Source organism: Mustela erminea, chromosome 8, assembly GCF_009829155.1.
Source record: "Mustela erminea isolate mMusErm1 chromosome 8, mMusErm1.Pri, whole genome shotgun sequence".
In the NCBI taxonomy this organism is placed as follows: domain Eukaryota; kingdom Metazoa; phylum Chordata; class Mammalia; order Carnivora; family Mustelidae; genus Mustela; species Mustela erminea.
Window position 1 is genome coordinate 46,707,659 of NC_045621.1, and position 24,102 is coordinate 46,731,760.

The 24,102-nt window shown below is 49.7% G+C and overlaps 1 protein-coding gene across 3 annotated transcripts in view; it reads right to left on the reverse strand.

Annotated features, from left to right (window-relative positions):
* THAP4 (THAP domain containing 4) overlaps positions 1 to 24,102 on the reverse strand; it is a 40,492-nt gene that overhangs the window by 14,106 nt on the left and 2,284 nt on the right. For 2 of the 3 annotated variants that reach the window (XM_032355479.1, XM_032355478.1), the window contains exons 2-5: positions 22,699 to 23,870; positions 2,961 to 3,120; positions 1,772 to 1,881; positions 842 to 945 (exon numbers count right to left, since the gene is read on the reverse strand). In XM_032355479.1, coding sequence (XP_032211370.1) covers positions 842 to 945; positions 1,772 to 1,881; positions 2,961 to 3,120; positions 22,699 to 23,542 — 1,218 coding nt within the window. In that variant the 5' untranslated portion in view covers positions 23,543 to 23,870. Of the gene's footprint in view, positions 1 to 841; positions 946 to 1,771; positions 1,882 to 2,960; positions 3,121 to 10,250; positions 10,379 to 22,698; positions 23,871 to 24,102 lie in introns of those variants that run through there. The other variant, XM_032355480.1, reaches the window with a different exon arrangement.

A 24,102-nucleotide genomic window follows, 5' to 3' on the forward strand; every position in this document is an offset into this window, starting at 1 on the left:
GGGAAGGACTAGGGTCTAAGAGTAAAAGGGAAAGATACAAGAGTGCAGGAAAACAGAAGACCAATTTTATCATGTGAGCAGAAATACCTTCTAGGGCCAGAACCCAAATCCAGACCCCATAAAGGAAAAAGACCACCAGAGAGAACAACAGAAAAGCTTACAATCTGTGAGGGGAACACATCATAAACCAAACTCACATAAGCCACCCAATGGGGAAACATTTGCCCTGTAAACAGCCACAGTATGAAGAAAGCTCCCATAAACCAGTAAGAAGACGACAGACCATAAAAACACAGGCAATGATTTCGAACATCAATCACATGGAGTCAGAAACAGATGGCCCTCAAGCATAGGAAATGCTCCTTTGTACCCATAAGTTCGATTTCCAACACAAATGAACTACCATCTTTTATGAGTCAGATTTAAAAGATCAGTGAGTCTGCAAATGCAGGTTGGAATGCTCCCGCAGCGCTGGTGGGAACAGTTGTCAAGAAAAGCAATTCAAAATGTACCTGTCCTCCGATCCAGCAATTCAACTGGGAGAAATCTCCCCAACAGATAAGGACTCAACTGGCAAAGTGCACAGCCCAAACATAAAAGGATGTCTGTGACAGAAAAACCACAGCCAACCTGAGAACCCCTAAGGGTCCACCTGCCAGGGACCCGAGGATCCTACCACGGCACGCCCCAACCTCGGCATGTGGGGAGTGACACGTGACAGTGCAGACAGGCCCCCGAGATCCAGTGGAAAGGTGGACTCCAGGCCAAGGGGTGATCTGAGACCCTGCTGAGGACGAGAAGTGTGTGGCAGAAGGAGGGAAGGCTGCAGAGGCGGACTCACCTGCTCCACATGGGGCTCCTTGGCGAAGGAGATCCTAGCAATGGAGTGGGACGTGATGCACAGCTCCTGCCCATTCACCTCGCCCTCTTCCACCTCCACGATGCCTGCAGGGGCCATCAGAGCTCAGAAGCCATCACGCTTGCTATGCCCACTGTTCCTACCACCCGCTCCTGAAACCAGGGCTTCAGCAGTTCTGAATGTGGAAGCTGGAGCCTCCCAGGTGTCAAGGGGGAAAAACTCGCAAGTCCTCTTACAGCCAGAGAAGAGGATCTACGGAGGGTCACCCTGTCGGGGGGATGGGGAGGTGCCCTGATGCCAGCCCTGCCCCATCACACAGCCCAGGGAGCCTCCTCCATCTCCAGCTGCTGGCTGCCCCCTGACTTCTAGCTCGCCAATGCCCTGGGCAGGCCCACTCCAGGGTGGGCTGGTCTGGACTATTCAGCCTCTAGGAAGTGAGACACACTAGAGCCAGGGAGCAAGGTAAAGGTCAAGTCGCTATGTTTTTACATACTTTCTAATTAATGAACCTGGTGAACTATCTCTTAGGGTGGGCTCCCACTGGGGACAGAATGGATTTGCAGACACAGAACTTCTGGCTGCACGGTGAGCCTCCTGGTTCTTGTTCACACCTGCGTGCGGAGGCTGAAAGAGGCCGTTGTGAGCCAGTGCCAGAGCAGCTCAGGAGCAAAGGGAAGCAGCCCCTCTCACCAGCACCTCCTGACAGCACTGTGGAGCCTATCCAAAGGCCGACACTTCCCACCCTGACAGGCACTTGAATGGCCCCCACAGGCGTGTCCAGGAGCACGGACACCCCCAAAGGGCACTCTGAGAGCCAGAGGCAGATGCCGCCTCCTCCACTGGCTGCCCCTCTGCAGGCAGGCGCAGGGCATAGGCAGGGGAGGCCGGGGACGGCCACCGAGGGAGGGGTACCTGTGTTCTGGGCGCTGACGAAGGCCACCTTGTTGGTGTCGGGCTTGAGGCGGATGAAGCCACACTCCCTGTGCATTGGTTTGCGTGTGTCCGGGTGGAAGGCGTTGAACCTGTGGGCAGCAGGTGAGGTGAAGCCCTGGGTATCAGATGTCCCCAGAGAGAGAGCCAGACTTTGTGGACACAGTTCTCGCACTTTATAAAGCCCCCACACCCACCAAATATAAAATAATGCAGTTTGCTGGGGTGCCTGGGTGGCTCAGTAGGTTAAGTGATCGACTCTCAATCTCCACTCAGGTCTTGATCTCAGGGTTGGGAGTTTAAGCCCCACGATGGATGGAGAGAGGACTTAAATAAATAAGACATTAAAAAAAAGAAAAAAAAGTAGTTTCTTGTTCATGTGGAAAACACAGAAATGCATAAAAGACACAGCCCAAGAGAGATGAGTGGGCCCCAGCCGCCAGGCGCCCCAGGACCTTTCACCAGACGAGGAGCAGCTCTACCACATGCGCCTCCCTCTCTTGTTCGTGTCTGCTGTCCCTCCGTGCTGTCCCAGTCACCACCATGACTGACCCTGACCCTGGGATGGGACCTTGGGACCTATAAGGTAAGTGGCCCGTACCCACAGGGCCCCCTCAAGGTTCTCGGTCCCAAGCACCCCACATGCCCAGTAAAATCCCAGCCTTATACTGGGCTTTGCCTCTTGTGAGCAATTCACAGGTAAGTAGCAGAACAGGAGCTGAGTCAGGATGCGGCTGGAGGGCCGCCGAGGACTTTCACTTTGCTGTGTAGTAAGGCTCTGAGAACGACCACACTAATGGCCTCTCTGGGACCTCCAATTGCTTGGGGCGATGGGGGGGCAGGGGGGAGGTTTAAAAGAAAGCCATGCCCTTTTATTTTCAGTAACATGGGGGTGACTGGTTTCCATTGGAGTTAAGTAAGCATGGAATGAGGAATTTAACTGAGCACAGGCACCTACTTTCGTGTTTGCATGAACAAGCCTGAGATTTTGTGGTCATCTTCAAAAACACGAGACACCCAGAAAGTACCATTTTCACCAGCCATGTGATCAGATTCAGGGCAGGAACAGGGGGGCCTTTCTGAAATATAACTAGGTTCCTTTGGCACCGTCCCGCCTAACACCTCTTATCAGCCCGGAGCTGCTCTTGCGGGCGATCGGGCCTGCACTTACGAGAAGTTCAGCACAGGCTGGCCCACGTGGGAGATGTACACCTCCTCCAGGTACTGGAAAGGCTGCAGCGTCGGGAAGGTCCCGGCTCCCGGCGGGTCTGACAGCCAGGTACCCAGCATCCAGGACAGTGGCTCCACCACAGGGTTCATCGTGGGAGGCTCTGAGGACAGAAGGAAGAGGCAGTCAGTGGGCTGTAAGTGTGCCCTACTGAGCTCTGTGTGCAACCGTGCCCTTGCAACCACGGCAAATCCTGCGTGACCATGAATATGCCGCCAGCCACCTGTTAGGAGGGGGAGAAAAAAGGCAAACAATTCGCAAAGGTCATCTTGCCACCTCCGACTCTTCGCAGGAAAGACAAGTGGGTCTGGGGGTGGAGCAGTGTCAAACCAAGCCAAAGGACGATGGGACCTGAGGCTGGCAACACGGCTACTGGTGAGAATGGAGGTTTGCACCTCCAGCTTCTGGGCCCCAGGGGGCAACATGGGCCGCCAGGACAGGGAGGGTGGCCAAAAACCCGCTCCCTTCCCCATCTAGCTAGCGTCTCCAGTCCTGCCTCTGATCGCCTGCGAATAGCTGGGAAGTGAGGACAGCAAGAGCTGAGATCTGTGCCATCAAACTCTTGTAATTAGACAAGACAAAGTTAAGTTAGTTACAATCTCTGGTGGAGATAAGCACTAAAAGCTTCAGAAGCAAAGGTCTGGGCTGTAGGACTCCACAGAGCCGCAGAGAGGTGCGCCCCCCCCCAGCCCCCCAGGGCACCTGTGTCCTGCTGAGCAAAGACAGCAGTGCATCAGGAAATAAGGATGCTGAAATGGAACGTGCCTGAGGTGACAAGCAGAAAGGGACATGCGGCTGTTGGGCGTTTTGAGTCCTAAACTGGGAGGGCCGAGGACAGCTCCCTGAGATGTGTGTGGAGGTCACAGGAGGAGGGGTCCCATGAACTTAGGGGTCCCTGGAGAGTTCAGAGCGGGAGGTGCAGGGAGCAGGAAGGTAGTCTGGGCTCCACGTCACCGCTGGAAGCCCTGGAAAGTGCCAGATTTGGGGTCTGGTCTGCAGGGCTAACAGGTGGGATGTGGGGCAGGACAGCAAATGGTTCATCGCCAAGACAACAGAGAAGGCTAGAGGAGGTGTGCTGGTGGCTTGGGCTGGAGGTCCTAATGGCCACCCCCTCGGCTCTGACAGCTCACGTCCCATGGTTTGCAGAACAAACAGAAATGGTTGTTTTTCCACCAGCCGTGACCTTTGAGTTGCTCTCTGATGGGTATACTTGTTGTGCTTGGGGTTGCACAAAGGAAAAGCCTGCCTGTGAGCTTGCCACTGGACTGGCCCGCCTGGCTGTCCTACCACCTGGGTCCTCATCAGTGGACGGTAGGCAGGGCGGTCTGCTTCCCTTCCGTGCTCTCCTTCCTGGGCAGGGCTGCTGAGTGGTACCCTTCCTCCGGGGCCAGCCTGCTGCCTGGAGAGCCTGTGATGGGGCTGCAGTGGCCTCCAGCTCTAGGAAAGAGCCCTCTGGGCCCCTTCTCCTGGGTCCGAGCTGCGGGACTCCGCGCTCCTGTTCCTGCTCAGTGTCCACTCCCACCACCCTGCCCCATGGCTCCCATGGTGGCTCATCAGGGGTGACCCCCTCAAAGGAAGGCAGTGGTGGGAAGGAGCCTAGTCCTGCCCTAGATGGTGCACCCCGTCCCCGGCAGCTCCCCAGCCCGCAGGCCGGCCTCTTCCCACCACAGGTCCACAAGCAGCCCCTCCTCTTGGACATGGCCCCACTGGAAAGACCCTGAGGGCAGGAGCCCTGTCCTCATTGAATCCGCTCTTCTGGACGACTCAGGGAGGGAGAGCTCCTCCACCATCGGGTGCGTGGGAGACACACACAGAGGATGAGACAGAGACAGAGACAGGGAAAGCCGCAGACAGACAGACAGAGCTGGGTCTTGCTCTCATCTTCCCTCAAAGTCTCTCTGGGTCACTCTGTGGGAACACAACTGGGGAAGTGAGCATTATCATCTCTACCAGAAAATAGCAAAAAAACTATTAACAGACCATTAAAAACCTCCCTCCTGAGCCTGAACTTTCCAGGAAGACAGGTCGCAGCCTCCCGAATGCGTGTGAGGGCTGTGGTGGGTGGAGGTGGCCTGGGTAGGGGCCCTGGGACCCTGTCTGTGTGGACACGACAGGGTGTCATGTGTCGCTCGCCAAGGGGTGCTCAGCGGCTCTGTCACACTGTGCAGAGCGTGGGAGTTGGCCTGACAGAGGACCGGGGCCTGGAACCCAGCACTGGGGGAGCGGTGAGCAAGCCAAGGGTCACTGTGCCACCTGCCACTGCCAGGGCCCCAGGGAGGCCATGAGCACATGTCTCAGCATGGAGTGAAGCAACCACCCCTGGGGAGAAAGGGCCCTGAAGAGAGAGGAACTAGGGAAGGCGGGTGCCCATGTGGGGCAGTAGGTAGAGCATCCGACCCCTGATCTCCACTCGATCGTCATCTCAGGGTTCCAGGGTTGGGGTGTGTTGGGCTCTGTGCTCGCAGATCATCTGCTTCTCTCCCTCTGCCTCTGTCCTTCCCCCAACTCATGTTTGTGCACCCTTTCTAAAATCAGTAAGTCTTAAAATAAACAGATGTAGCAATATTGATTTAAAAATGAAAGAACTACAGAAAGAAGCGGCCAGAAAGCCCGAGCTGCAGAAGTCAGGAGAGAGCGCCCAGAGCTCCAGCATGTGGAGGCTGGAAGGGGCCTGCGAGACGGCGTGGGACTCCGGGCAGAACCACACCACAGAGAGGACGGGGGAAAAAACAAAATGATGTGAGAAGGTCAAAAGGCCCTCGTGCCGGGGAGCATGCGCAATGTGCGGCCTGTGCTGGGACAGCAGCCACTCTGCCGAGTGTCTGAGCTCGGAGCCTGGACTGGCACTAGGCCTGCTGCAGGGCGTCCCATTACCAGAGGACACACACCCACACAAGGACTGCTGCTCACAGCTGCAGGATGTGGACGATCGGCCGTAAGAAGGAACGAGGCACTGATGCGAACTACCATGTGGAGGAGCTGAGGGAAAGGAGCCACACAATCAGGCCTCACGCCGTGGACTCCGGGCACCAGGGACATGAGAGCAGCACATCCACAGAGGCCGATGGCACAGCATGGCTCCCTGCACAGTGGCATCCTGCAGAAGCTTCCAGAGCCATACTCATAAGACACAGAGGGGTTTAGAGTCGCCACTACTTTGTCTGACAAACGGGCTAGGACCTCACAGCCACACGCTGACATCAGACCTCACTGGTCCACCAAGACGTGGTTTAGGGGTAAGATACACGCTGGATTTCAAAAACTCAAGGCAAGAAAGAAGGACTTCAAACATCTTACTTTTAGGAATTGATAATTACACGTTGAAAATATTTCAGACAATACTGGGTTAAATAAAATATACTAATATTTTTAAAGTTTTTATGTAGGGGCGCCTGGGTGGCTCAGTGGGTTAAGCCGCTGCCTTCGGCTCAGGTCATGATCTCAGGGTCCTGGGATCCAGCCCCGCATCGGGCTCTCTGCTTAGCAGGGAGCCTGCTTCCTCCTCTCTCTCTGCCTGCCTCTCTGCCTGCTTGTGATCTCTCTCTGTCAAATAAATAAATAAAATCTTTAAAAAAAAAATAAAGTTTTTATGTATTTATTTTTCAGTAACCCTACATCCAACCATGGGACTCGAACTCACGATCCCAAGATCAAGAGTCAGATGGTCCTCCAACTGAGCCAGGCAGATGCCCCAAGTTACACAGAATATATTATAAAAGTTATCTTCATCTGTTTTGCTTTACCTTTTTATTTTTAAAAGCAAGCTCTAGGTCCAACAGGAGGCTTGACCTCACGACTCTGAAATCAAGAGCTGCACGCTCCTCTGACTGAGCCAGCCAGGGTCGCCTCTACCTTTTCAGTGTTGCTATTGCACAATTCTCAACTGGGTATGAGCTGGATGGCACCACAGTGTACAGTCTCAATACTAACACTCAGGGAACTCTGCTCCTGTGAATTCTGAGGACATTGCAGCTGGACAGCCTTATCCATGGGGAAGTGTCGGCAAAGTGATTCCCAGCAAGTTCTGAATGTGGTCCACAGGAGAACAAGTAGTGGTCACAGGTGGTGAACGGCCCGACCATGCAGGCACTGAAGCTGCTGGAAGCAGGGAAGACAGGGAGGAGGCTGTAGGGCAGGCCCATGGTTTGCCACTGAGCAGCAATGTCACTGAGGCGGGCAAACCAAGGCACAGATCAAGTGGGAAGTTTTTATTCTAAAAGCACAACACCACAGGCACAATATAAAACATAAGGCAGAACGAAGACCAAACACACCAGAAGTCACACATGAAAAACCTTTTCAGACTGGATCACAAAGCAAGACCCTCAATTCTCACTGTGAGGCAGAAAGAAGAGTGATTCGGAAAGGCATTCCAGAGCCAGGCAAAGGTGGGCAGTGGGAGAGTAAACATCACAATCTCACTGGGAGGGATAATGAACTTCAGGCCAAAATGCATTAAACCGGACAACAGCTTTGTCAGGATGAATACCCCACCGTCGGTGAGCCCAGCGTGCCAGATGCCGCAGCAGCACTCACAGTCCAGGACCCACGGGACACACACAGATGCTCACAGAAAGCAGCGAAAGGGAGTCCGGCCTGCTCCGTGTCCAGATGACCTCCACACCTCCAACAACGAGAAAGCTACATCTGGTCAGGGACACAGCACACAGCAGCTGAAAACTAGGGGGTACACCTTCTTTTCAAGTTCTTCTGGAATATTCATGAAAATGGGCCTTAGAAATGGTCAGAGAAAATCTGTAAGTTTCCAGAAACAGAAACAGAGTTCCTACTATGTTGTCTAATTAGAATGCAGTAAGGCTAGAAATTAAAACACTATCTGATTTCCCTCAACAATGTTATGCCACAAAAGAGAAGCCAGACACAAACATGCACGTATTCTGATTCCATCTGCGTGAAATTCTAGAAAAGGATGAGGAGCGCCAGCAGCAATGGGAGGGGGATCGGGGTTCAGCGGGGCAGAAGAGAATCCTGGGGATTCTGGGTGGGGGTGCGGTCCCACAGGTGTCTGCACCCATCTGAAGTCACGAGGGGAATACCTGAGGGCTGTTTCACTTACTTAAATTGTACCGCAATGAAAACACTCAGAGGCAAAACCAACATAAAACAAAACAAAATAAAACAAAACAAAACAAAGCCCGAAATGCCTGGACCTGTTTACTACGTTACTGCAACACAGGACCAAGGGTGGTCAGGTGACAGCAGCCTAGCCTTCCAGGGCCTCTGGTCCATGCCAGCCAACTGCTGCCCACAGGGGGAGGGCCTTCTGTTGCAAATCTTCTGCTATTTTAAGAAAATCCAGAAATATTGATTTGGGGGTTAAATATTTCAATGTCTAAAGGTGTAACTGAATTAGAGCAGCAACAACAGGTTGCAGTGTGAGGCGTGAGGCATGGGTTAGCCGGTCAGCAGGGAGCGAGAGCACAGCAGTCCCACACCAGGGCCTGGATGTGCGGACACCATCCCGACACCCTTCTAAGGGCCCAGGCCCTGAAGGCGATCCTTGGTGGACCCCGGGCCCTTCTGCCTTGGCCCTAATCCACTAGTAAGCGAGAGAGAGAAGACAGGAAAAGGTGTTCCAGGGAGGGTCCTGTGAAGGGACAGGGAACAGGGGACCACCACCTGGCTAACAAATGCAGACAAACAGAGCCTGGCCTGCAGCCTCTACCTCCTCAGCCTCTACCTCTGGGGCACTGGTACAGGGTCTCGGGACAAGAGAGCTGCCCACAGTGCTCCACTAGCCTGGGTCAGGCCCGTTTGACTCTGCTGGGTGATGACATCCCCCGGTCACATCTCAGTGCAGATGCTGTGCTGTGGGGGCTCAGGCAGGAGACACAAGGACAGCAGGGGAGGAACTGGGTGAGGTAGAATAGGGGGACGGCCTGCCTGGGGTGGGAACAGAGGCTGGAAGCCCTGAGAACAGTTGCCAGAACCAGAACACAGGAAGAGGGGCTCAGGAGGTGATGTGGGTCAGGGAACGGGATGAGGAGAGAGTAGGGGGACAGGTGGGTTTCAGATGGAGTCAAGTCCAGCCATGGCTGGAGGAGGATAGGAGAGGGGCAGAGGCCATCCCAGGACTGGTCAGAACCCCTGGAGAGGTGAACTCCACATGGCCATGGCACCTGAACACGGAGTGGGAGGGTGTCCCCAGAAGAGCAGGAGGGAGAGATGGTTGAGGGCCTAACTTCTGCCTCTAACCAGGTCTGTCAAAACTAATCCCATCGCCTCCACAATGGCGGGAAGGTGTGCATCAGTCACGTGGCACCTGCATAGGTGCGGCTGGCCAAGCCTCATGGGAGCACGACTCAGTGTCACACTGAGTCTGTCTGTCTGAGCCCACAGAGCCCCTGCGTGGTGGCCATATGACCAAAGGGATGCAGTAGTCACTAAGTGGCAGAATAAAAAATCTTCAAGTGACTCTCTGAAGCCAGAAGCACATTCTGAGCAGAAAAAGGAAGCACCTGCGTGGGGCTGCAGGTGCATGCTATTAAATCCACATCAGGACACACTCCCCTGGCAGCCTGGCTTTCCCCACCGGCACACACGCCCAGCATCCAACACCATTAAACCATGACGTGGCATCTGACTCTGCATCCAAGCTCTGATGGCTCCGAGGATCATGTCAAAGTGAGCTCTCCTGGCTGTGTGTCATTTGCTCTAACTGTAAGGAAGGTCACCTGAATAAGGGGCGGTGGTAAACCCGCATGCCTTCCCCAGTGGCTCCCACACCGGCCAGCAATGGGCTGAGCCAGGTTGCTCTTCGGGGTTGGCTCCGCCCCCCCACCCCCCTGCAGTCCCTGCACCTGCACCACCGCCCACTGAGCTGCCTGCCACCATCTTTCCTGTGTTCAGTGAAGCCTTGCAGGGGAGAACCGACAAGTAATTCTGAGACCCACATGTCCGCTTCCAAGAGCCTACAGTGTATCTCAAAATTCATCCAACTAAATCCTTAGGACTTGTGTATTTTTCTCCACGTAAATCATACTTCACTAGAAAAATAAAAGTAAAACAAATAAAAAACATAAAAAATAAGGGATTTAAGCCTATTTGCCACTTTTAACCTCTTCAAGTAAACCAGACACTTTTATATGCATTTTTTTCTTACTGCTTTTTGCTTTTATTAACATCTCAACCAAAATGCAAAAACAAGAATTTAAATTTTCCAAGAAAATTAAATTTTCACTTTTTGGCCTAAGACAGCGAAAGCAGGCTTACCCATCAGTGATGGTGAGTTTTCTGAACTCCAGACACGGTCAAGGTTCTTCAAGGTTGTTTTCTGCCAATTGACGGAAAACGTCTGCACCTGGCTGTTAGCAGCTTGGCAGGAAGTGAATGCCAAACTGAAGACGGCATTCTGGGAACTGTAGTTCCACCTTAGGACATGGCTCCTCAGAAACCCATGGGAGACCAGAGACCTGGAGGGAACTGAGCCTGGGATGTGGGAGCAGATCAAGTCAGATCAGACCATGGTGGGACAGGCAGGGAGTGAGGAGCAGGTCTTCCGCTCTCTGCTGCTTCCCCTGGGGAACACAAAGGAAGCTGATCTGTGTCATGGGGAAGCAGGCAGAACCAGGCACGTAGCAAAAGCTGTTTCTGGAACAGTCCCTCTGGAAACTCCTGACGTGTCCCCTCTGTCTGTCTCCCAGGGGGCTGTTGGCCCACTTATCTTGGCTTTAAGAGCGAATGCTTGGAGACCTCTCTGTCTCCTGGCAAAGGTGCCAGCAGGCAGGTCCAAGACCCCAACGACAGGAAGGGAGCAAACACATTCACTGGGACAGACTGCTTCCGGGCACCTCCCACTGTCACATCGCTGTGTTAGTGACAACAGTTTCCGACACAACACAGAGAGAGCCCAGGCCAAGCAGACACTGTCCTTGCATGGGTGACCTGTTTATTTCCCACTTGCCTGGCACACCGGGGGAAGCTGTTCTGAAATGAGAGCAAGACCCTCACTTTATTTTCCATGAAATGGGAGGAGTGTGTGCACACAGAGAAAAAAAGAAATTACTGGAAGTAGACCATGTTTCTATAAAACACAAAAGACAGAAAAGGAGACCCAATAATTTTAATTTGCAAAAATTATGGCTGATTACCTACTTAACTCAAAGGTCTCCACTGAAAAACTATTAGAAAGTGATTCTGATAGAATGATTAGTTATTAAAATTGGCAGCTTTCCTACACATTAATAATAACCAGATTTATAACAGGGGCAGGGGCTTCAAGGTTTAACTCTGAACTGTAAAGAGCTTAGAAGCCATAACTCCTGTCCTTACAAAAGGAAAAACAAAGAACAAACTGAAAATCAGTGACTTTGCTTGGACCTATTAGAGAAATGAGTCCCAGGTCTCCCAGAACTTGGAGGACGTGCTCCCCGGGAGCGGATGCAAGCTGATAGAGACCACAGATGGCAACCGGGCAGGAGGCTGGAGCTGAGCACAGGTAGACAAGCATGACAGATACTTTCCTGGAGGCCCCCCGCTTCCAGGGGTCTGACTTCCAGGAACCTAACCAGTTCTCACCATGAGAAGGCAAGAAAAAGGGGCACTGGGTGGCTCAGTCGTTAACCATTTGCCTTTGGCTTGGGTCATGATCCCAGGGTCCTGGGATTGAGCCCTGCATTGGTCTCCCTGCTCAGCGGGAACCCTCCTTCTCCCTCTGCCCACTCCCCCTGCCTGTGTTCCCTCTCTCGCTGTGTCTCTGTCAATAAATAAATAAAATCTTAAAAAAAGAAAAAAAACCAAGAAGAAAATCCCTTGTCTCTGCAGTGGGAGGGGAAGGAACAGTTCTGAACTAAAGTCAGAGCATTCTCCAAGAGGAAAGGAGGTTCCGCATGGAAGATGATCTTACCTGACCTTTATTTACTTCAACTGGGGGCAGGACTTTCCCCACTAGCCCCTCCAGCCTTCCCTTCTCACTCCCCGAAGACTTGTGAAGGTCACAGCCCAGAAACACAGGCCACACAAGGATGAACCTCAACGCTGATACTGCAGAGCGTCCCCTTCCCCCACACCACTCCTCAGGGCTCCCGAAGGTAAAAGAAGATCAGAGCAGAAAAAGCTCCAGGTGTGCTTGCTGGGAAGGAGTCCTGAGACAAGCAGTAAAGGCTTAAGAGAAATCTGAAGCCACTTCGATTGCATTAGAGGTTAGACACGACCCAACTGCCAGGCAGGCCAACCTGATACCGCAAGCGAAAGGCCTGTTTAGCTCAGCTTCTATTACCTGTTACACCACGTCCACCTTTCAAAAAAACTACAAGCCATGCTAAAAGGCAAGGAAAAAACGCAACCCGAACAGACAACATCAGAACCTTGACACAGATGAGGCAGTGGTTCTAAAATCCTCAGACCTGGAACTTAAACTGATTCATCTAAGGGTTCTAATGGAAAAAGCACACAACACACGTGAACAGAGGGGCTTGGTAGGAGGAGAGGACGCCAAGGAAGAAGCCAAAGGAAAGGCTGCACACCCAGAGCTGCAGCAACAGAAGTGAAGCCTGGGGTGCATGAGGTCAAAGACAGAGCCGGTGAACCTGAGGATATTCAGCAGAAACTCCCCCACTGAGATGCCAGGAGCAGCACACACAGAATATGGGAGGACTGGGGGACAATTACAAAAGGGATATGTATAGGGAATGGACACAACAGAAATAAAGTAGATGTGTGAAGTAACAGCAAGAAGTTTTCAGAATTAATGTCAGACAGCAAACCACAGATTCAGGAAGCCCAGACAACACCAAGCACAATAAATACCAAAAACCTACACCTACCAAAAAAAAAAAAAGCTAAATAGGCCTTTCCCTTGAGGTATCAGGTTGGCCTGTTTGGCAGTTGGGTCATGTCTAACCTTTCATATTCAAACTGTCCAAAACCAAAGATGGAGAGTCTTGAAAGAAGCCAGAGGAAACAATTCTCACCCATAGAACAAAATGGGTAAGAATCACAGTGGGTGGGTCATGTAAGCAAATAGGAGTAGAATTCTATATCCAGTGAGACAGCCCTTCAAACACATAGGCTAACTGAGTGGAATTAAAAAGGAACTTTAAATTAAAAACAAGGGGCGCCTGGGTGGCTCAGTGGGTTAAGCCACTGCCTTCGGCTCAGGTTATGGTCCCAGGGTCCTGGGATCGAGCCCCGCTTCGGGCTCTCTGTTCAGGAGGGAATCCGCTTCTCTCTCTCTCTGCCTGCCTCTCTGTCAAATAAATAAATAATTTAACAAATTTTTTTAAAAGATTCTAAGAACAAAAATTAAAAAGAGAGAAGAAAATAAACTGCCCTTCAAAAGTAAAGAACTGAAGACTTTTTAAAACAAAAACAGAGGGAATTACATGCCCTGTAAGAATTATGAGAGGTTCTTCAGGGAGGAGGACGTAGGACAGAAACCTGAATCTGCAGACAGGGGAGAGTGCTGGAGGAGGAATATGTGAAAGTGAAATAAAATTCTTCCTCTTTCTTCTTCTTTTTAAAAAGGATTTATTTATTTATTTGGGAGGGGAGAGCAGGGGCGGGAGCAGGGGAACAGGGTCTGAAGCAGACTTTGCCCCAAGTGGAACCCAAGGCAGGCCTCGATCCTAGGACCCTGAAACCACGACCTGAGCTGAAACTGAGTCGCGACACCCAACCAGCTGCACCTGGCAGGTGCCCCCCTCTTACTCTTAACTGACCCAGCAGATAAATGTTTGTTCAGATTAATGATAGTGTGATTACAGCACATGGACAAAGCAAATGAATGACATCAATTTTACAAGGGATGAGAGGGAGAAACTGGCGTGGACCTGGAGAAGCTGCAAATGACTCCACGGTACCCATGAACAAAGTTCCCGCAAGAAGTAAAACCTACCTGCTAAGGAAGGGGGACATCACGTGCAACGCTCAGTCAAAACCAGAGAAAGCAGAGAAGGAGGGCAGAGACACAGAAGAAGGCAACAGGAAGTTGTTATGGACAGGATAGGTACTAGTCCAAGCTGAAGCAGGAACCACTTTAATGTGAGTGGTCCAAGTACACCAGTGAAAAGATGGAGACTGTCAGAGTAGACTGAAGAAAAAGACCAACTATATATCATCTAGAAGAAATACACTTCAAATATAAAGACATAGATCAAAAGCACAGAGACAGAGAAATATGTCATACTAGCACAAATCAAGAGAGAGCTAGACGAGCTGTATTAACTTCAGACAAAGCAAACATTGAGACAAAGATTATCAGTAGTAACAAGGATCGTAATGTAATTAATAACCAAGGTGTTAATGCTCCAAGAAGACGAGGATCCGTGATGCCTGCATATGAGAGACAAAGACTGACAGAACTGTAACAAGAACAGACAAATCCACTGTAGGGCTGGAAACTTCAACACTCCTCTGTCAGGAACTGGCAGATCCAGCAGCAGAAAATCAGGAAGGACTTGAACTCAACCGTATCATCCATCACCGGTCTATGAGCTGTTGTGATAGGTAATTTCTGTGTCCGTTTGAAGGGGCTAAGAGATGCACTCAGAGCTGGTAAAACATTACTCCTGGGTGCATCTGTGAGGGAGTTTCCAGAAGCATGTGAATTGGTGAATGGATTAGAGAAAAGGCCCTCCCCTATGTGGGTGGGCACCGAAGGCTGGAATAGAACAAAAGGGCAGAGGAAGGGTGAATTTGCTCTCTGGTTGAGCCGGGGTTCTTCTCAGTCCTAGGACATCAGCGCTCCCATCTTCAGACTCAGTCAGACTCAGATAGGGACTTATACCCCATCCACTCCCCCCGACAATGCTCAGGCCTTACAAGAGGGACTAAATTATGCCCCCAGCTTTTCTGGCAGTTCCCACCCTGCCATTCATAATCATGGGGCCAGTTCCTATAGTAAATCTCCTATCCTCTATGTGTGTGTATAGAGAGAGACACAGATACCTACATAAACATATCTATCTATCTACATCTACATCCTCCATCCTACTGGTTCTGTTTGTCTGGAGAATCCTAACAACTACTTCATCCAACAGTAGACACATGTTCTTCTCAAGCTGACATGGAACATTCACCAAAACCATAAAACATATCTTCACAAATTTAACAGATTAGAAACCAAGCAAAGTCTATCTGGGACCACAAAAGAATTAAATTGGAAGAAAGTAACAGCAAGGTAGTAAAAAAATCCCCAAACATTTGTAGATTAAATGAGATACTTCTAAATAATAGGTGGGTTGAGAAATAAAAAATTATTTGAACTAAATAGAATTAAAAATATACCTTATCAAATTTTGTGGGGTGTAGTAAAAGCAATGTTTAGAGGAAAATTTACAGCACTGAATGAGTATATTAGAAAAAATATCTAAAATAAACAATCTAAGTTTCCACCTTAGGAAAGTGGGAAGAGAAGAGCAATTAAGTTGAAAGCAAGCAGAAAAAAAAAAAAATTAGAATAGGAACCAATAAAACTGAAAACAAAGACAAACAGTAAAGTGAACAAAGATTTTTTTTAAAAGATCAGTAACATTGATAAACGTCAAGCCCTGTTAACTAAGAACAGAGAAACAGGACAGAAAATACCAATACTATAAATAAAAAAGGGCCATCACTACAAATCTTGTGGACATTAGAGGGTCAGTCAGAGGGGAATACGAACAACTCTATGCCCACATATTTGATAACTTAGGTGAAATGGACCAATTCCTTGAAAGATATATACTACCAAAACTCACATAGAACTAATAATCTGAATTGGCCTATATCCCTCAAAGAAATTAAATAAATAATCTTCCAAAACAAAAAGCACCAGGTCTAGATGGGTTTATCAATAAACTATACCAAAGAATTAAGGAAGAAGTTCTACAATTCTCTACAATCTCTTGTAGAAGGTAGAAGCAGAGGGAATATTTCCTAACTCATTCTATGAGATGCACAGTATTGTAACACCAAAACCAGACAAAGACATTATAGGAAAGGAAACTACAAATATCTCTTATGAACACAGATGCAAAAATCCTTAACAAGCATTCAGCAAATTGAGTCCAAAAATGTAAGAAAGTGAATTATAAACCATGACTGCGGGGTTTATTCCAGGTGTGCGAAGCTGGTTCAGCACTCTATAACCCATTAATGTAACTCTTCACACCAAAAGGCTAGAAGGTAAACCACATAATTACATAAGTAGATGCAGACAGACTGTTCGACAAAATCCAGTACCCATTCTTGATAAAAACTCTTGATAAACTAGGAATAAAAGGGAACTTCCTAATAAAGAATAACATCAATAAAGCCTTACAGCTAACATCATACTCAATGGTGAGAAACTCAAAAGCTCTCCTGCTAAGATCAGCACCACTCATAGTCCACAATGTGCTGAAAAAATCCTACTTGATATAATAAAAAAGGAAATAAAAGGTTACAGGTTGGAACAGAAAAAATAAAACCATCTTTGTATCCAGATGACATGACTATCAACGTAGAAGAAAAAGCTCCTGGAATTAATGAGCAATGGCAGCAAGGCTGCAGAATACAAGGTTAACATATAGTTGTTCTCTCACACACCTGCAAGAAACAACTGGAATATGAAACTCTGATGAAATAAAAGATCAAAATAAATGGACGTGTAGTCCACGTTGATGCACCAAAGGCTCAACGCTGTTAAGATGTCAGTTCTTCCCTCGTTGGTTTATAGAGTCAACACAATCCCAACTTCAAAATCCCAGCAGGCCATTTCCTGGAAATCAACCAGCTGATTCCCAAGTTTATATGGAGAGCCAGAAGACCCAGGACAGCCAACACAACACTCATGAAAAAGAATAAAGTTGGAAAATTCACAATCCCGTATATTTCAAGACTTACCAAAAGCTACAAGCTACACTAACCAAGACAGCATGATACTGACGAAACAGGAGCTACAGAGATCAGCACAATGGAGAGCCAGAAGGAGAGCCACACTAATTCATGCACCTGATTTTTGACCAGGGAGCGAAGGCAACGTGATGGAGAAAAAGTCTTCTCAACAAATAGTGCTGGAACAACTAGACACCGACATTAATATAAATAAGTGGAAACACATTCTAGGTTTATAGAAACTTGACATTGTTCAAGGGTTGCTACTAAGCAAAGCAATGTATGGATTCGATGCAATCTCTATCAAAATCCCAATAACGTTGTTTGTAGAAATAGAAAAATCCATTGTAAGATTCACAAGGAACCTAAAGGGCCCCAGAACAGCTAAAATGTTCCCGAAGAAGAACAAAACTAGAACATTCCTACTTCTGGATTTCACAGCTCACTACAAAAGCTACGGTAGTAAAAAGTGTGGTGTCAGCATAAAGACAGACATACGAAACAATGGAACAGAATACAGAGAACTGGAAATAAACCCTTGAATATGTATGGTCAACTGATTTTTGACAACGGAGCCATGACCATTCAACAGAGAAAGGACGACGTTTTCAACACATGGTGCTGGGATAACTAGGGATCCTATGTAACACCATGTATAAACATTTACTCAAAACAGATCAAGAACTTCACTAAGACCTAGAACAATAAAGCTCTTACAAGAAAACAGCACAAAAACTTCACAGCCACAGACTTAGCAATGATTCCTCAGGCACCACACTAAGGGCACAGGGAATACAAGAAAAAAACAGACAAATTCGACTTCATGAAAATTTTAAAAATTTGTACATCAAAAGGTACTACCCACAGAATAAAAGGGTACCCCAGAGAACGGGAGAGATATTTACAAATCCTATTTCTGATCAGAGATTGATGTTTGCCGCAGAGAGAGAAGTCCTAAAACTCAGCAACGGGTACAGGAAGAACCCAACTCATAAATGGACAATTGAGACTTTTCTCCAACGACACACAAATGGCCAATAATGCATGAGAAGATGTTCACCATCACCAATAATTAGGGACACGCTCACCAGAACTGCAGTGAGACAGTGTGTCACACCCGCAAGAATGGCTGGGATCAAGCGGACAGAAAACAGCTAGTGTCAGTGAGGACGCAGATGGAGCCTGTGCTCTGCTGGGGGAACGTTAAGACGGTGCAGTCGGCATGGAAAATAGCACGGGGTTCTCAAAGGAATTAAACAGAATCACCACAGGATCCGGCAAGTCCACTTCTGGGTACTTACTCAGAACCACAGACAGTAAGGTCTGGAAGAGGTCTGCTCACAGCAGCACTGCTCATGATGGCGAAGATGCAGAGGCAGCCCACATCTGGCGCGAGATGAGTGGATGAGCATGATGTGGTCTGTTCACTTGAAGGAATACGCAGATTGAGCCTTAAAAAGGAAGCAGATTCTACAACACGCCACAATGTAAGGACATTATGCTAAGCGCAATAAGCCAGTGACAAAAGGACAAATACAAGGATGGTTCCTCTTACACGAGCCACTCAGAGTCACCACTCAGAGTCGTCAGGATCAAGCAACGAAAGCAGAATGGTGACGCCGAGGGCTGCAGGGAAGGGAGAGGACAGTCACCGCTTTACAGGTATCAAGTTTCAGACTGACCGCAGTTACAGGATGGACAGTGGCGACAGCTGCACAACCATCTATATGTACTTAATACCTCGGAGCTCGACACTGAAAAATGGTAATTTACGATGGTAAATTCTTTATATTCTGTATATTTTAATTCAAAGTAAAAAAAAAAAAAGGGTTAAACAAAGAGCCATCGAGGCACAAAAAAACAGGAAACTTAAATATACACACATTGCTCAAGTGGAAGCAGACAATCTGAAAAAGCTGTCTGTCCACCCCACAGGGTCCATACAGGCCACGTATTCCACCTATAGGACATTCTGGAAAAGGCAAAACAACAGAAACACTAGAAAGACCAGTGGTGCCAGGGCTTAGAAGGGAGCACAGGAATTTTTAGGGCGACGGTAGATCTGTGAGGGTACTGAAGTTCCCCTTGTATCACAGTCCAAGCACAAGACAGTGCACTTTGACCTGCACGAAGGACTTCAGTCACAGCCACGTATCAGGGTTGGCTCCCAACGTGCAGGAAGTGAACCTCTGGGCTACCAGGTAGGCCAGCACAGGTGGTCAGGCAGCAGCTTGGACAGAAACCGAGGCAGGAGGGGTGGACACCTCCCTGCAACACCCTGTGAGAAGAAGGCCAGTCAGCACCAGCTTTCTGGAGGGCAAACCTCTCTACCTAGAACCTGCAGGCCCCAGCCAAGCTGCCCTGTTGCACAGAATCTGTCCAAAGACAAAGGATCAGCTACAAATAAAGGGCTGAATAAACACGTGGACGGCTCCTTTGACATAAAATCCCTAAAAAGTTTCCTTCACTGACCACAAATTCATGATAGCACTGGGCACCACTAAGACAGAAGACACTTTGGGTCAGGAGTCCAGACAGCCCCCAGAGGCCATGCCCAGGAAGCAGCTCGCCCTCCTCACCCCTCACACTGCCACTCCCCAACACCTCTTGCATCTTGTACCCCCACCCCCAGCGACCAGCCCCACCCTCCAGGGAGCATTGGGGCAGAGGTGCAGGTACACCCAGTCCACCAACCCCCTCCCCAGGCAACTTTGGGGGCCCCAGCACACTCCTTTTGGCTTTCAGGACTCTACCTCTCCATCCTACCCACCAAGCACAGCTGCTTGCTCGTCTCCACCTCGCAGATAAAACTTGCCCCTGGAGGCACGTTCCTCTTGTTCCCCTTCGGTTACTGTACAGGATCCAATCCTTCCTGGCTAAACCTCTTCACCAAAGTGCCTCACCCCTGCCCTGCCTTCACCAGCCCTGGACCGGGCAGGATTCCCACTGCTCCAACTAGAAAGTGATCACCAGTGACCCCATGTGGTTGAGGCCAGCCGTCTTTTCTCCATTCTGATCAGGGCTGGATCCAACCCCGCTGAGCAGCCCTCATCTCCTCTCCAGGCTGCCATGACCCCACATTCCCTCTTTCACTCTCTCCTCCTAAGCCCTCTCCCGCCACCCCTCCACAAATATGTCCTGCTCCTAAGCTGGGCTCTGGCCCCGTCTCCAGCTATAGCTTCTCCAGAAAACCTCATTCTGTCCCATGGCTTTAAATGCCCAACCTCATCCTGACACCGCAAACACAACGAAACTTTAAAAGGACAGGTGCGGGCCTGGGGCATCAGCAACTAAGGAGCATCTCAAACTCAATCCTCTCAAAGTTTTACTGTGCTAGGAGTTCCAAAAATACCATTAGATACTCCCCGAGAAGAAGAAACATTTGGATACAATAAATGGTGATGAGCTAAGTAACAATCAGATGGGTCCTTAGGTCTCATTCCAGCTGATATGGGGAAGCTGGGACTGGGGAACCAAGATCACACACAGTCCCAGCCAGCAGAGTGCAGGGGAGGAGGTGGGGGAAGGGAGCACAGCAGCTGGTCAGGGTCAGCTCCAATGGTTACGGAGATGAGCCTCAGTGATCCTTAGTAAAACCTGACAAGACACCCACTAGAAGAGCAGAAAAGGAGACAAAAAGTAAAACCATAGGCACAGATTCCAAATAATCAATAATCCCAGGTAAATGGATTCAAAGGCTCTATAAAAAACACAGACCCGCAGACCAAGTTAAAATACAGCTAACAAATAAAGGGCCATAAAGGAGTTCGGAAAATAAGGACATAAAGAAGTAACACTTCATTGGGGACAAAAAAGGGGTGCTCCATGCTAATAACGGTCACGAACACCTGGGCATCTATTGCAGGGCAGGGAGCTGGCCAGCAGACTCCATGCTCTCTGGCAGGGACCAAGGGACTCAGGAAGTCACGGCACACATCTGTGCACGTGCAAGCTGGACCCAGGCTCAGAGGCACAGAAAACAACATGACCAACTACTGGGGCTGATACATTTCTACTCAAACCACAATGAACAGTCACAAAAACAATCTGAGTCTCAACCAGCACAAAATCCCAAGAGTGAGCCCCCAAAGCAGCTACCTTTATGTGACCAAATCACTGGGCCTTAAAGCAATAAAGTTTACAAGTAATCACAAAAAAGGGAGGGGGCCACAGGTGAAACAGGTGAGGGGATTAGAACACACTTATCTTGATGAGCTCGGAGTCTAGTCTCCGGTTGTTGAATCACTCTATTGTACACCTGAAACTAATACAACACCGCATGCTAATTATGCTGAAACTTAAAAAAGAATACGATTTTAAATAGAATATTTGAACCTGTCGGAAAAAAGAAAACCCTACAAAAATTAGCTCCCTTTCCACAACCCATCCATCCACTTGAAAAACTTCCAAGCCCTTCTAAATCACTCAGTTAAAAAAGGGAGTAAGGACTGAACCGACTATTCAGAAACAAAAAGCAATGAGAGCAGCATGAGACAAATCCTCGCGGGGACCAGTGGGATGGAAGCAGCGAAACACCTTGGATGGCAGGTATCAGGAAACACAAGCTGCACACACAGAAGCTAAACGCGTCCCTCCAGGGGCCAGAACAAGAGAGTTAAACCAGAAAGTAGAAAGAAGCGAGGATTAATGAAGTGGAAACAGCAATGCGGCCTTGCTTGATGGAGCGAAGGGTTAGCTGTTTGGAAAGTCCTGTGACCGCGTCAGACCTGGGGAAGTCTGACCTAGAAGAACAGAGGAAGGTACCAAAGTAGTATCCGCTATGAGAAACTATAAAAACAGCTTTAAAATGCTAGCAGACCAGTACCTCAGGGGTCCTCCACTGCAGGGGTCCTTCCCCCAGTGTGCATTACGGAAAAGCACAGGATGGGTCTCTTTTTTCGCTTTTGTTTTTGGTTGTGTTAAGGGTGGTTGCCCAGGGGTCCAGGAGGTCCTGAACATCCTGTCACACTGACAGCCTCCCACCCCCGCCCCCGGAGTGTTCATTAGGTTGGGGAAGACAAATAGTGATCCAGATGAAGTGAACATAAGCCGGAAAACATCCTTCATGGACACACAGCAGGTAAAAGATACTATACTCAGAATGCAAAGAATATCTTAAAACCAATTTTTACAAGCACTAAGTAGTAAGAAGAAGAGCTGAAACAGAGCCAATAAACATACAATGGGTTGGTTAGATATGTACCCAACCCATCAGTATCAGTACAATGACATGTATGGAAAAGCACAGAAAATAAGTCACATAGGAAACTTTAAAAAAGACCAAAAGGTGGGAGGTGAGAAATGGCGACTCTCACCACTTCTTCACCCATATATCCCTGTAGTACTTTAAGTTCTAGAACGAATATATTCTACTATAAGAGACACTTAAAATTTTAAGGAAATTATTAATGTTCAAAATGACGTAACTTCGTGTATATTCACTAAAATACAAATAGAAAGAAACTCCCCATGATTTTCAAACCCTCCCACCACTCTTCTGACAGCTGGCTGTGTCTACATTCTGCAATGGGACACTGACGGGGCTGGCGATGGGGTGAGCATGAGGCATGGAGTGGAAGCAGCCTTGCCGGTCCCCGCGGGACACGGCGCAGCGAGGGGCTCTCCCGGCGGCCACGGAATGCCTCCCCTCTCACGGGCTGAACCCTCACGGCTCCAGATGCCCCTCAAGTGCCCCGGAGCGAAGGAATCTTGCAACGGGGGCTCCCCCTCTACCAAGTACAGTGACCAGCGGAGCCTCCTCCTGAGGCAGCCGGGCGCTTGCAACACGCAGGAGTGCTCGGGAACCATGGGCCATGCAGCCCGCAACCCGTCCCCACGTGTGGGCGCGCGAGGCTCTGGTACTAACCGCGGCTGAAGGGCAGCAGGCTGCTCAGGTAGGGGAAGCTCACTCTCCGCAGCTCGTCCAGCTTCTCCTGCAGCTTGCGCACCTGGCTGTCGGAGCGGCTAACCCTCTGGCGCAAGCTCTTCAGCTCGCCGTTCTTCTTCTCCACCTGCTCCCGCAGGCAGCACACCTGGCTCTTGTTCTGTCGGGAAGAGAAGCAGTAGGAGTGCAGCGAGTCGATGAGCTTGCAGGCGCCTGATGCTGACAGGATGACCTCGTTGATGGACATGGGGCTGGCGTCGCTGTGCTCGCTCTGGACAGCCTCCGCTGCTGGCTTCGGGGTGACGTCTGTCGGGGGGGCAGAGGGGCTCTGGGAGGGCTTCTGAGGTGTCGCGGTGAGTGATGAGCTCGGGGGGCTCTGGGCCAAGCCCTTGTCGGGCCCCAAGCTGCTCCCGCTGCAGCCAGGCTCCACGTCTCTCTTCAGCCTCTTTCGGTCAACAGGCTCTCGGGGCACAGACGCCCTCTCTCGAGTGTGCTTGGAGGAGAAACTGTAAGAATGCAGTGAGCCAATAAACTTGCAGGCCCCAGACCCTGGCGGGGTAAAGTCATCCACGGAAATGCCGCTCTTATCCACCAGACCGCCATCAGGGGCGGGGGCGGTGCTCTCACCACTGGCCTCCATGGCAGACGTGTCTGCCTCTCCCTGACTGCCCGCCGCCGCCGCCGCCGCGCTGGCCAGACCATCGCCTGGAGCTCCTTCCGGGGCCTGCCGCGTGCGCTCCTGACTGGCGGCATCCTGGGAGGCCCTGGGGGCAGTCTCACCCTGCAGTGCAACTTGCTTTGCCTTTCGGGACCCTGGCTTGGCCATTGGGTTTTCCCCTGAGGACGACGATGAACCTGTAGCTCCTTTCCCGTCTACCCCACTCGCGTGTCCCCTCAGGCCCCCTGAGGACTTTCTGGTGACCTTTCTCCTCGTGCGGCCATGACCTCCGGTGCCCCTCTTCTTCTCGGGCAGGTGGAAGATGGAGGGCACCGCCGTGGGCTTGAGCAGGCGATGCTGATCCTCCAGCCTTTTGGAGAAGCTGTCTTTGGTGAAGTGTTCACTACAGAGGAAAGAATACTTAGTGGGGGTCCAGTTATCCCTCTGAACAGCTTTTAACCACTGGATCAAACGTTTTGAGTCCTTTAGGGGGAACCTGTAGGCAAAATGACAACAGAATTAGAAAAAAATATTTGCACGTCTCCTCCCAAATTTATCAAATATAAAGGCAGAACAAGTGTTTCTGTAAATACCCGATCCTGTATGACTTCAGTCACTTAAAATGTTAGTAAAAAATTAAGAAACACCTACTTGGAAGTAAGCATGAGACAGAAAAATGACAGGCTCACTGCCCACCCTTAAGGCACTTAAAACTGGTAGGGCAGATA